Below are 14,325 nucleotides of genomic sequence, written 5' to 3'. Positions count from 1 at the left end.
CTGACAATATCATTCACTTCTTCTTCAATATTTTCATGTTTAACTTCTACGTACAGTGCAAACATTCCTGATCTGGGAGCTTGGCAAAGTGTGACCTGTTTATTCAGCCCCAATCAGATTAATACGATGCTATAAAACAGATTAAAAAAAGAACATTCTGTCATTCTTGAGTTGAAGTTATTGAATTTAAAGCTCTTGTTTAATGAGGATATATACTTTTAACAAGCCAATAATCTTCTTATCAAACCTTGGTGACTATTTCTTGCCAGAATGAATGAAAAAACAAATGTGCCTTTAATCCCATTTACTTGTTTTGCTCTCATACAGCCCTCACATAACATTTTTTTTAAGGCAATAAATGTTTTATTCCAATATTTTTTATCTTGAACTCATAATCTCGCGTGTTCACTTGGTTTATCAGGAGGAATTCAGTGAGCGGCAAGCATCACGTGACCTGAATATATACTGGCCCTTTAAATGGTCCAGCTGTGAGCAACCCGGAAGTGACGCATGATTCGACTCTCCACGCCCGAACTTGTTTGTTTTGATTCTTGCTCGCCTCGGAAATCAACGCCACGTCTCTGCTGAAGAACAAGTGGTGCGTGACTCAGTCACGCGTGTCGTCTCAGCAACATGGCGGACGCACCACGGGCGGAAGCCGAGCTGCCGCCGACTCTCATGTTCCCTCCGCTCATCACCGTCTCTGACCTGCCCACCCCCACCGCAGCAGGTAACCATCGGGGTCGGGGGACCGCAGGTGCTGCCGGGGCCAACTGTAGGTGATGTCTTGCTTCAAGGCGCCTCGGCAGCCTCGAGCGAGGCCTGCGGGTTGTTAAGCGGTGGTGATGCAGCGCATCTGTTCAGGGGGAAAGCGACAATCCCTCAGACAGTGACGGAGCCTTTCCATAACAGTCCGGACTGAGGCGCCCCTGGGTCTGTGTCAGTCATAGCTCAGGTCCTTATGCTCCGTCCACACAGCTGCTCCACTGCACTGCGGTTCCCTCCCAGAGTCTCTCACCAAAAGTGACTGCCTACCTTTCCAGGGTGTCCCCCTCCTGACTGCTGCGTTCAGAGACGCGGAACACTGATCTTAGCTCATCTGTTATGACAAGCACATTCATAAGTAAACTAGTAAACTTAGCTTTAGATAGGGGCCAGTTTTCTCGTCTAATTCTTGTCGGCAGCGTCCACTGTGTAGTGTTTTACATCTTCCAACAGTGATGTTCCCGTGTCTCCTCCAGGACATAACTTGAAGGAGTGGCTGCAGGACCAGTTCTCCGACAAACCTCTGGAGCAGGATGACATTCGGCTGCACAATGCAGCGTACGTGGGAGATCTGGAGACGCTGAGGAGCCTGCTGGAGGAAGACGACTTCAGGCAGTGAGGGATGGGGCAGTTTTATAGATGCTCCGATCAGAATTTGTGCCGCGTGCCGATCACTGATACCGATGGATTGAATTTGTAGTCAAAATGATGGTACCATCTGTGTACATGATGTGAAAACATGAACCATTAAATCATTTTAATTCAGACACATTTTTATATACCTCTTCAAGGAGTCAAACAACAGAAAAACCTTGCAGAGAGCAGTAACTATTCCGTCAAAAGGACAACTGAAAAATATTTAATTTGATGTGAGACATCGCACTTTGGTGAGTCTCTGGAGACTTTGCTATGTGTGTGAAATATTGACATACTGGCCGCTTGTAGCGGGACTCCCAGACAGAGAGCACTGCATTTATGAAAGTTTCCACTCCAGACGTTTTGTAAACATTTCAGATTCAGGCAGCTCACAAACGCTGCACCCGACTCCAAAACGGTGGCGGATCCGGTTGTTTCCGCCTCTGCGTAAATGACACCTGAGAAAGGCTGCTCATCCAGCTCGGTGAAATTAATGGTTATTTCTAGCTTAGTGTTTCGAATGTCACACTCGGACCAGTGGGTGTTGCCGCTACTGAGGAACCAGCGGTCTCACTTTCATGAGCCCAGAAAACTCTTCATGCTCCTTCAAGTGCTGGAGCTTTAAATGGCATGTTGAATTTTAACACACTTCCCTGCGGTGTATGGTGCAAACTGCAAATGACAGTTTGAAAGAAGCTCCCCAGCAGACATGCTGCTGCCAAGTGAGCAGCGGGGAGGGAGGAGTGGACGCATCACAACCAGTGGAGCTCCATCGGAGCGCCAGCTGTCACACGTGATCAGTTGTCGGGATCGGCATTTGCTGATATCGGCCGATCATAGTCGGTGGCCGATTGATTGGAGCATCCCTAGACAATATGGTTCCTGAGTCTTCTTTATTTTTTGAGGTCCAATTCTGATGCTTGCTGGAACATGAATTTAAGTAGAGCTTCTAAAGGCAGCATGTCCTTCCTCTCTCAGTCGCATCGATGAGAAGTCCGTGTGGTGCTGCGGCTGCCTGCCCTGCACGCCGCTGCGGATCGCTGCCACTGCCGGACACGCGGCCTGTGTGGCCTACCTGATCGCCCAGGGGGCTCAGGTGGACATGGTGGACGTCAAAGGTCAGACAGCTCTCTATGTCGCTGTCGTCAACGGGCACTTGGATTGCGTTCGGATTCTCCTTGAGGCCGGCGCCAACCCCAACGGGAGCCGGCACCACCGGAGCACGCCACTGTACCACGCTGCACGGGTTGGACGGCTGGACATCCTGCAGGAGCTCATCAGGTGAGGACCGAACCTCGTGGTGAGGAGTTCCAGGTTACAAAGTACTTTCAGTTGTCCACTGTAATTTCAGTATTGAACCTGAATTCATACTTCTTTTCCGGCAATTGAGCTCAAGTCCTTGGTTGTGTGACACAGTTGTTGTGCGTATGGAAGTCTCCAACTGTTGTTCCTTCCTCTACCATGTGTTCCAGGTTCAGTGCTGATGTGGACATGGATCATCAGTTGGGTCCCAGAATCCTCTTCAGCGCGCGGACACTCAACACTCTGGTGGTGTGTCCGCTCTACATCAGCGCTGCCTACCACCACCTCCACTGCTTCCAGGCTCTGCTGCAGGCTGGTGCTCAGCCGGACTTTAACTACACTGGACCCGTTTGCCACGAGGCTCTGACGCGCGGCTTGGCCTCCTGCCTGCTGGACGCCGTCCTGAGGCACGGATGTGAGGTGGCCTTCGTCCACCTACTTCTGGACCACGGGGCCAACCCAGCATTCGTCCACTGGGATGAGTCGGAGCTGGAGACGTCAAACCGCAGCAAGGTGGATCCGGAGGCACTCGCTGTGTTCTTGGAAGCAAAAAGTGAGTCTGGCTTTATTTCTGCGTCCGATGCTGAGGTTTAACCTTGTAGCTTAAAAATGTGAACGGGTTTTGGACCAGTAGATGTGACGCGGTGGTGATGTGGAGGTGACTGAGAAGCACAAAAGGTTCGAGGCCAAGGGGTCATGATGGGCGACAGCGGCATGGTTTATGATGTGGTTCATGATGGATGCAACACTGAGGGAGGGAAAGGCTTTGGTGGCATCAGAATCGTTGTGACGTCTGTCGAGGATGAAGATATGACAGTGACGGATGAAGATCTAATTTTAGGTGCAAGATGCAGCCTGACAGGAAGTGGCTGGACTCGAGTGAGTTGGCTGCATGACGACTCAATACTGCACAAATATAATTTTCCAGTCATTAAGATATGGTCTGAGGTTATGGTGGACGATCACTGATGGATAATGTTCAGTAATGGATGTGAATTATTGATGACAGTCGTCTGTTTAGGAGAGCGAACACCGTCTTACAACTCAAGGAGAAACCATCACTTTGTGCTTGAGCCAAAGTTAAACTGTCATAAAAGCAGTATATCATCTAAAATAAATATAATAAACGTCACTGCTTTGTTTTTATTTATTTAACCTTAAGCATGTTAATTTGTTCCATAAAAATGTGTATTTTTCTTTATGATTTATTGGAAATGTCTTGTGTTTCAATGTGTTTAAAGGGGGCCTATGCTGCATTTCTCTCCATGATGTAGTTCCTAAAGGGGTCATATTGTTTACCTTGGGGCTGGGCCGTAAACCCAAAAGACAAAAACGAAGAAAAATAGTTGTAAATTCGACTTGCATTTTGTCACTGCATATGTTAAAACAAGGAGAAAATCGGGAAAAAGTTTATTTATATATTTACACCATGACATTGTCCATTTTCTTCCACATTACGTCATTTTTTACACAACATTTTTTATATAAAAAGATTATCTTTCCAAATGGTGGATGATATAAATGGACTTACATCAAAATATTTTTCTTCATGAATTTATTTATTGTGAGGAACTCGATACATTACTCATTAAAAACAATATTAAAGTTTAACATATCAATATGACTGTCAGTTGCTACGGGGAAAGAAAAGCAGACACATCGTGATCATGCTCCGTTTGCTTTATTATTTCTGAAATCTCATGAGCGAGAGGCGAGAAGCGCGACGAGCAATGTGACGACTGGCGATTGGCAGCTGCTGATCTGCCTCCAGCGCAGCCATAATCCCGCCCACCTCCCTATTAGATCGAGCCGTGCTGAGGAGACACGAGTTGGCTGCATTGGACCAGATCAGCGATCAACACATGATTTAAGTTAAGATTTATGTTGTCGTGATCTCAACTGACGTGGGTCATGAGTGAGAGTGTGCAACACACTCAACACACTTGTGATTCACTCTGGAGCAAATTGTCCGCTGACAACAGAGAGATGAAATGTCTCCTCCATTTAACTGACTTTAAACACAAAAGCATTCTTTAGCGATTACATAGCGAAAGGAACACCATCCCATTGCTGACCCTAAACCCAACCTCTTTCGCATACTAGACGCGCTGCCCACAGCATCAGGATTTGCCACTAAAGGAGGAACGTGTGCTTCAATTGCAAGCACCGAGCGTCAACATGCACCACTGAAGACACCAAAGTCCACTCAAATAGAGTTGTTATCTGACACCTCGCGACGGGGAACGTATTGCGTTAAAGACTTTTTCTTACCAGCTTACTGCGTGAGAAATAATTTTGGTTTGGACGAAAGAGAATGAGATGAAAGTGGCTGTGGTACATGGACACTCCAAAGGTCTAGACCAGGGGTTCTTAACCTTTTTGATCTCGGGGCCCACCTTTCCCAGAAGAAGTATTCAAGTAATACTTCTTCTTCAAGTAATAGAACTGATTCATGACTCTTGATTTCATCAACAACTATACTAAATCTACTTACACTTAAACAAACCAAAACCTTGTGAAATGACGTCAAACCATGTGATTATTGCAAATAGACAAGTCCAACCAGCAGCAGAACCTTGTGCAAGTCAGTAAAATTCTGAATAACTAAATATAAATATATATATAAATAAATATAAGTATAATAAATACATGTCTGAATACAATAAAATAAAAATATATTTGATGTAAACTCCAAATAAGATATAAGTAAAGTGTAAATGAAAGTATTGCCATAAAATTTTCAAATCTGCTTCAACAGGTGCTTTCATGAACAGTTTTTACTGTTGGGGGGCAACATCACTTTCTTTATCGTTTTTTCTTTTCAAGAACTTCTCTATAGTTGGTAACTATGACAGATTTGCACTACCACCATACGTGGCAGGTGTATTAAAGGTGAGCATCTCACGGCCCAGAGGTGTAAAACAAAAAAACTTTTAGCGGCCCTCTAGGAGGCACTCATGGCCCAACCATGGGCCCTGGCCCTATGGTTTAGAACCCCTGACCTAGGTGAGATGCCTCTACAGAACTGTTCTTCCCCAGGAGATGTTTGTGACCTGAAATGTGTACGCTGGAATTAAAACCCTAGCGCTCGAAACTGGTACACAGCTGTTCAGAGAACAATCCAGATCGCCCAAGTGATGCGTGACCAAATGGCCGTGGCGATACCCAGGTCTTCTTGTCAGATGAGGCTTGCTCCGAGTCGTTGGGTCACGTGAACAAGCATACGTGAGGAAAGTCCAAATCTCACTTCTGTGTCTAAGCTGGCGTCACAGTGAGGGGTGGTGTTTCCTTTGCGCACCTACAAGCCTGAAAACCAAAGGAAAAAGTAGAACAGGGAAACTTGAATTGGGGCAAAATACTTCTTACCAAAAAGGATGATCATCACCGTAGTGACGGTACCAGTAGATGATGCCTGTAACGGTGGTTGCCCTTCTCTCTGCAGAACGCCCGCACAGGCTGACCCACTTGTGTCGAATCAAGATCCGCAGAGTGATGGGGAAGAAGCGTCTGAACCACATATCCTCACTGCCGCTCCCAGTGCCCATCAAGAACTTCCTGCTCCACCACAACTAGGCCGCACCTTCTTCTTCATCCCGTCCGCAGCACCCATCACCGGACTGAATGTTTTGTGAATAAATAACTTATTATTTTCTTATAGTAAAGGCACATCTTGGTATTCAGGGTGAGCTACACGGCAGAGCGCAAACATCTGTAAATAGCCAACTTTTACAAACAAGACAGTCATTTCTGTTGTGAAAGTGCATAGATGAGTAACTGCTGATTCTGTTTGGCCACATTGAAGCTTTATTTATGACCTCAAAGTAAAAATGCTGTTCCCTCAGTGGATTTTTGTCTCTCATGGACTTCATCCCCGCAGAGAGCTCTGACTCGCACTTGTGGTTTCCCCGCTCTGCTCACCATCTCTCTAAGTGCATGTGACAGAATTATTCTTTCTCTCTCCCTCGCAACTCCTTCCAAGTCCTGCTCAACGTCCAAACTGGAGAGGAAATCTCTGAAGTTCGGTCAAATGCAGTGCAAGAGAAATCACCTCTGTCAGTGTTGGAGATACATGAAGTCCAAATGAGCAGCATGTGATGTTCCACTTCTTCAGGACTCAATCTGATCAAAGTGGCTCTGAAGTGATGGTCTTTTTGTCTGATGGCTTGAATTCTGCTTTTCGTTCCCTCTGAAGAGGATGGATTTCTGAGGACCAGGTTTTGCTGCTTACTTGTTGTCCTCCAGGTGTGAGAATAGCTCCACAACTTCAGGGCAGGTTGGAAGTGAAGTTATTGAAGAAATATTAGAAATAATGTGAATAAATGATAATTTAGTCATATTCTCGATATCATTATACAAACTCTCAGACCTTTAGCTTTTGTGATGAAAAACCTTTTCACAATTCTCTCTCCTAAAGTGGTTGTTTTTCATTGCCTTATTGAATATTTCACTAATACTTTGACCACTTTAGAATTTGTAGATGGTCCCTAACTGATGCCAGATCGTAGCATTAGCGCTGCCTGTGAGAGTGTGTCCGCAATCAGTGAACCCTAATGGGGACACGGAAGATGACGCCACCACCAATACTGCAGCGGAGCTCCATCCAATATCCAACTATTTTCACCATGGTGTTTCGCCGAGGTGCCAGTGGAGCAGGAGACTCTGCATCTATTGATGTGAACCAAGGCAGACGACCACGTCAGAGAACCTGTGAGGACCACTCCATCTAATAAAGAGAACACGGATCCAGAGACTCAAGAGTCGACCAGTGTCAATATCAATGGTTCCCTGTATTAAAAGTAAGTGTAAAACTATGATCGTGAACCGAAGTCCATCACATTCTCCTCAACTGTCACACACCGGTGTCGGCTGTCAAACGCGGTGGAGCTGGAGAGCGTGGCACTCCGTCACAGTCTCGCCACCTGTGTTCACCTGTGCAAGTCCAATACAGTGTGTGAGCCGCGTGTTTATTGAATTTATCGTGAGTTGCAGAGCTGTCATCGTGGGGATTGTGTTTGGTGGTCAGGTTATTTTTCAACAACAAACAATAAAATGTGTATCGGCCAATGATTTTTGGTCATAAAAAACAGCGTGGATCCAAATGAGTGGCTTGGTGGAGGACTGCACTTTCTGAGCGCCTTTCTAGAACCTCCTCACTGGTTTAAGTGCTGATGTGATTCTAATGTTATTAGATGTGCCTTTGCTATGGAGGATACAGCTGTACCATCAGCCTGATGTTTGAAAGGTCGCGGTCAGGTCGAAGGTGAGAGGTAAGAAGACTGAGGTCTGACCTTGGTGTGTTCCACTTGGCCCCGCCTGACCTCCAACTGCCGAGTCTGACTCCAATCATGTCGAGATTTCTGGTGTGAACCCCGAGATTGAAGTTGGTGAGTAAGTGAGTATGCACTTATGAGTCACCACATTTGAGAAGAGTCAGTATCTGTAGACCCTGTAATGCTTGATGTGACTGAAGAATTGGCGCTCACATTATACATTTCACATTTACCAACACTGACTCTCAGAGAAGTCAGACTTGTCAAAGTCGCACTTGGAAAAGGAAGCTCCATCCACTGGTTGTCGTCCAGACTGCTGTGACTCATGCATCCAACATGGTTGATAGCGGATAGTCAGCTGAGCTTGGAGACATATGGGATTTATGTTGACTGTGGTCACAAAGCTGCTGTTTCTCATCAAAGGAGGTAAGTTGCTAGGCTGGAATGCCTGGACAAAAAAGTTCTGGAGGTGAAAATGCACTCACACCACACCACAGTTTCATTACGCACTGCAAGTGTTTACACTCTCAGCACCGTATTCCTGCTTTTAGACGGTTAGTTTCAATACAAATTGATGTGAGACGTCCTTGTTTTTTGTTATCGAGTTGGGCTCCACTGTTGTCAGGCGAACCTTCGAGGATTTGTGCCACAGGCCACAGTCAAATATAATAATAACTCTTAATAACGCTTTTTTTTAATTGACCCCATATTATCACTGAACGTGAAAACTCTCCGCTGCCTCCGTAAATAGTATCATTCGTCTATAAAATTACTGTAAGTACACCTCTGTGTAATAATATATCCTTGTAAACATTAAAGAAAAGAAAAAAAGAAAGTAATGTAGTTCCAACTTCCAGTAAAGAATAACTTTATTAACACTGTTTTGTCTGTAACAGAAAATACCTAAAGTGCATCAATTTGTCTGAAATTTGAGATGGAAAAACAACAACAACAAAAAAAACTCACACTTTCTCTTGATGATTTAAACATGCAACTGGAATATGTCATGTCTATGGAACCCATTCCTGAATGGAAAAGGAAAAAAAAAAAGATTCATTTCTGTTATTTACGTGATCATAAAAATAAAGGAGGAGTTTCACGTTTACTGAGCATTTCTTCGCTTCTGTAGTTTTGGTATTGTTTTATCGTCCTAATTTACACCATTTTCTGAATCACACAGCTGTTGTTGTTGTTTGACATGAATTGCAACTATTGCGTAAATAATATCGTTTTGTTTTTTTTTCATTGCACCTCATTTATACTGGTTGTGGTCGCAAAGAGCTCTCCGGTGAAATCCCCATTTATTTATCAATTTCCTTCATTGTGTAAATTAGTACTTTGACACTATTGGCAATATAAAAAAAATAACATTTTCTTCCAAGTAATTTTTTATAAACCTGGCGGAAAGTTTATCCGGTAAAAGACTGTAAACCATTCCTTTCTATTGTCTGTCCTCCTGTTGAATTGCTCTTTATTTGAATACTTTTTAAATTGTCATTCCGAATAACTGAAGCGATGTTGTGATTGAAATCAGGTTTGGCATCTCTTGTCTAAACACTGCTGTCTCTACAGTAGATGGCACTGTCCTCCTTTCTAGTGTCATCCTCATCCTGCCTTTTTAAAACCTTCATTCCGCGCCAGTGACTTTCATCCTCTACAGATTCCAAAAGCATCTAAGACACATGGATTATTGTTGAACCCCCATCTCCCTGTGATTCTGTTTCGAATTATTGAACTGAGCTCTTGACTCAGTATTTATGAGGATTATTGGGGAATAATGTTAGTCGGAGGCATTAAAAGATCCAAAGTGTCTCTCAAACACGTAGAGTCGATGTTCTGTTCGCGTTGGTAGAAGTGATTCAGAGCATTTGCAGAGGGGAAGGGCTTTCCTTGGCCTTTGAGGGAAGGGTTTGATTCCCTCAGAAAGCCACTGGCAGCCCAATGCTGTTGTTCATTCCAAAGTTTATTTGCACCACAAGCTGCAATCAAACTCCCTGCAGCCTCTTCTAATATCACCGCAGCGTTCCGCTCGGACGGGTGGCCAGCCTGGAAAAGGAAGTGAGATGCAGGGCTGCCTGGGTTTTTAACAGGCCGCTCTGTTTGTGAGCAGACCGCAGCTCGTCGAGTGAGGTTCAAACCTTGTTTTCCATGAAGCCCAGAAGTGAAGTGTGAGTGACGCGCAGGCTTCTTTCCACACGTCTGGGCCAGTGTCAGAAAGCGTGTTCAAGATACGTTGTTTACTGATTCAGCACTTACCCCAAAATGCTCTTGTACCTGCCACTTTGAGGATGTGGCATGTTCCGAAACCAGAATGTGCTGACCATGTGGCTGCTGCCTTGTCTGACGAAGCCAAACTGTATTGGACAAACGGATTAAGATTAATCACAGTAAACACTCTCATGGGCCACATTTTCCTCTGCCCCAGTTACACACACACACGCCAGATTAACAACACGACGTCTTCGCCAAAGCATCCTTGGTAAAATACTTCCTGATGGGAACACAAGAACGATCCGAGTTCACGCCTCACATCCCCCTTTCATTTAATTATCTTATTTAAATTACTGCTGTCAACAGATCAACATTTTTAATCTCAATTAATCGCACTGAAACGGAGTTAACTCACGATTAATCGCAAACGAATCCCACATTTTGCATCTGTTCTAAACATAAAGAAGTTGTAAAGAATCTAAAGAAGGATGTTGATCACAGCCGTGAAGAAGGTGTGGCCAGTCGTGCAAACAATGTTATTCTCTATCATGTTTTTCAGCATCTGCGCCTCTGAGGATATTCTGAAGAATGTTAGGGACAGTATCTGTTATGTTGTTGGCGTAAAAAATGTTTGCATGGGGACAGCACTGGCCACTCTGGTGTGAACATCTTCCTTTAATTTACATTTAGAAGTGATACGAAAATGTGTGTTTAATATGTCATTAATCGCGAGTTAACTCTGCTTTAGTGACAGTTGACAGTTGTAATTTAAATCCATTGTTTATGCACAGTTTATTGCCATTTGCCATGGACAACTACAGTACATCTGATGCTCCACAGCAACCCTCCGCCCCCCTTCTCCAGGGTCATAAATATATATTTATGCACAGTCGTGCATAAATATATACAATCTCATAAACCCACTTATGGTGAAGAAGCATGCCATGCATGTTCACAAACTAGCTGCACTTTGCAACTGTGCAATAAGCAAGTGCAACAAGCTGACTATGAAAATATAAACTATAAGTATTCACACAAACAAATCAAACAAAAACAATTCAAATCAAAGTTGCACACTTGAACAAAAGCAAGAGCAGTAAAACATGTCCACCTGCACATGCTACTAGTGCGGAGCCCCACAATTTCACTCTGGCATGTACGTACGCACAGAAACGCAACTTCCGATGCACCTTTATGCATAGTCTACACTTGGTAGCACACAAACACATATATATCTGTCCTTGTGGGGACCGCTCCTGGACATAATGCTTTCCCCAGCCTTTCCCCCCAAACCTAACCACCCAAAACAAATGGCTAAACTTAACCAGGCCCTAAACCAAACCTAAACCAAACTATAATGACCAGGCTACATTTGCATTTCCATCCTCAAATTGAGGCTTGGACTTGTGGCAACTGGCAAAAATGTCCCCACAAGTAGGTGTGTTTCCAAGAATTAGTCCCCACAAGAATAGCTGTACAAGCACACACTCTCCCTCTCTCTCACACGCACATCTTGATGTGTAGAGACTGATAGTAACAAGCTCACACACAGAAACAATGCCTAGATCAAAGTCATTTCAGTAGCCCTCACACAGCCCACCGGCTGACTGCACACTGTACACTAATGCACACAGTGATCCTCGTGTGGCGTCCACAGAGGAAATGCTGTGTGAGGATGAAGATGGATGGTGGTCCTCCTCCCTCCGCTGCAGACGTCTGTCTCTCACAAGTCTCCATCAAAAGCTTCCGTCAGCTTCACTGATCTAACTAAAGAAGGTCTGAGAGAAAGCGGCGCGCGGAGGAGCAGCCTGAATGACTCTTGATGCGAGCGTGCAGCAGGCGAGCGGCAGTGGTGACACGTGGCCTGGGCAGGAAGGATGTGAGCTGATTGCTGCAGTAATTACTGTCGCAGCCTCTTCTACTTCATTAGCTCCCTCTCATTGGGCTGTTGTTTACTTACGACCTGCGTAATAGGACTTGTCTGCGCTTCAAGAATAATAAAGAGCAAAGTGCCGGAGAGCAGCTGTGGGTGTGAAATCACTTCATCACACGTCAGTCTTCTGGTTTTGAGGGTGGAAGCTGAGATCACAGCTTCATTATGGGCTCCGCGTCGCCATGTGTTGTCGGCGTGGTCTTTCTGTTTCAGGCTTATAATGGGAGCCAACACGGCAGCCATGGGTGAGTTGGGGTGTCTGAGAAGGTCACTTGAGGGCACTCGCAGAATCCATAACCCATGGTGCGATATGGTCAAACTGCATGTGCACTCAGAGGCTCTGAAATGTCTGGCAAGCCAGTGGTCTGAGGCTCATCTCTCATTGGTCAGTTGCTGGATTTTGCCAGGGCCTCACCGGCACACACTTACACATACACACACTTTTGTACTTGTATCTTTGTGGGGACTGGTCATTGCCATAACCCTTTCCCCAGCCTCTCACCCTAACCCTCATCATCCAAAACAAATGGCTAAACTGAACCAAGACTCTGAGTCAAAGTGAAACCTCCTCATCCTCAGATTGAGGCTTAAACTCAAGGGGTCCAGCCAAATGTCCTCACAAAGTCATACGGTCCTCAGAAGTATATTGCTTTGCCAAGATTTGGTCCCCACTCAGTAGGATAAACAAGCTCCCCCCCCACCTCCCACACACACACTCACACACAGACACATCCATCCGAAACCACAGCAACCACATGCCTCTCCATGGAATTCATTGAGAACAGGATGTTGGTTTGAAGCTCACGCAACGCTGCACTCATCCCTGCACTTTTGTGTACACAAAATAATAGTTATCAGAATCCAAATCTTCAAATCGATGCATGTGCTCTGATCAATTTGTCCGGTTAAACTGCTGATGAATGTAAAGTGCTTTCTCTTTTACCCATTTGCCATCATTTCCTCCGACGTTCCAGAGGATTTGAAATTTACGTACGCCTGCTTCAGTGAAGGAAATAGTCGATTTGAGACGCCTTGACCCTGCTGCACCAACAGAACATGAGAACACTCATGCCCTCTGACAAGAGAGCGTCATTTGGAACAGTGCATATAGTTCATATGAATTTTAACTTACTGCCGCCCTTTCATTGGTTTAAATGTATGATTTTACAAACTGTTAAATGAGTGGTGTGGTAAACAAGTGAAGAGAAGAAGAACCAAAATATATAAAAAAAACTGACGATGACTCAACAGGGATTTTATAGCCTCGGCTTTCTTCTCCTTCATTCCTGGTGACTGATGGCAGGGTGATGAAACCTTGTCACTGCCAGATTGAGCTTCACTGCGTGATCAAATGTTCCCTTTCAAATCTGAAGTTTCCTCTCTCGGGGGCTAGCGGGTCTGGTTTTCCATAACCGCAGGTTCCAGCTCTTGTGTGGGATTCCCAAGCCCCCGAGAAAAAAGCCTTGACATTCCCACAGTGGCTGCCGCCATCTTCCTCCTGGCCTCTGTGAAGAAGGGAGCTCCTCCTGCCAGCGCAGCGTCCGTGAGATGCTTTTGGGAAGTGGTTTTGAGCAAAGGCATTGACGTGGAACAGCAGACCACCTTCTGCTCCTGGAACACTCCTTAGGTCCACATCCAACACCTCCTCATCTTCCCAGACTCAGGAAACCCCTTATTAATGGAGAGAACCTTTTGTTTTTTTGTGTGACCCCCAGTTTTAACCAAGACTGACTGCAACTGTTTTATGTTCTTAGACCCGTGCAGGAGACAGTAGACCATCGTGCAGGAGACATCACCATGCCATGGAAGACCTGCCCCAGCACTCGGACTTCAGGGCTGTTATGGCTGGTCCTTCAGCAGCTAAGACCATGTGATCACAGGGTACATCAGGCCTCTGTCTCAGGAATTAAACCAGGGTAATGGAGGTGATGGAGAGGTGGATCAGGGACATTCTGACCAACCTCTTGCAACCTCTCTGTGAGGAATGATGGCAGAAGGTCGGTAGAAGGTCAGAGACTCATCAACCCTTGGATCAGGACTAATAACTTCCAAATGGCTGTGAGGCTCTGAAACAGGTTGTAGTTAGTTTCTCCTTCACTGTTCATCTCAGAGAACATGATGATGAAGGAGCTTGTTCACACAGTGGTGTGACTAACATCCAGGCTCATGACGTCTCTGCAGCTTGCTACTGAACTCATCTGTATTACC

At 45.2% G+C, this 14,325-nt stretch overlaps 1 protein-coding gene across 1 annotated transcript; it reads left to right on the top strand.

Annotated features, from left to right (window-relative positions):
- Positions 1 to 503: 503 nt before the first annotated feature.
- On the top strand, positions 504 to 7,050 carry asb1 (ankyrin repeat and SOCS box containing 1). The gene is made up of 5 exons (XM_053877340.1): positions 504 to 730; positions 1,242 to 1,380; positions 2,380 to 2,682; positions 2,874 to 3,256; positions 6,146 to 7,050. The coding sequence occupies exons 1-5, from the start codon at positions 634 to 636 to the stop codon at positions 6,274 to 6,276; spliced, it is 1,053 nt and encodes a 350-aa protein (XP_053733315.1). The 5' UTR covers positions 504 to 633; the 3' UTR covers positions 6,277 to 7,050.
- Positions 7,051 to 14,325: the final 7,275 nt, after the last annotated feature.

Source organism: Synchiropus splendidus, chromosome 10, assembly GCF_027744825.2.
Source record: "Synchiropus splendidus isolate RoL2022-P1 chromosome 10, RoL_Sspl_1.0, whole genome shotgun sequence".
Taxonomy (NCBI): domain Eukaryota; kingdom Metazoa; phylum Chordata; class Actinopteri; order Syngnathiformes; family Callionymidae; genus Synchiropus; species Synchiropus splendidus.
This window is presented reverse-complemented; position numbering and strand designations above follow the sequence as displayed.

Bases quoted from the DNA above. Each gene is read 5' to 3' on its own strand.
- asb1 (XM_053877340.1), top strand. From the start codon at position 634: ATGGCGGACGCACCACGGGCGGAAGCCGAGCTGCCGCCGACTCTCATG. The intron at 731-1,241 runs GTAACCATCGGG...TGTCTCCTCCAG, and splicing joins GCCCACCCCCACCGCAGCAG to GACATAACTTGAAGGAGTGG. The intron at 3,257-6,145 runs GTGAGTCTGGCT...TTCTCTCTGCAG, and splicing joins TGTGTTCTTGGAAGCAAAAA to AACGCCCGCACAGGCTGACC.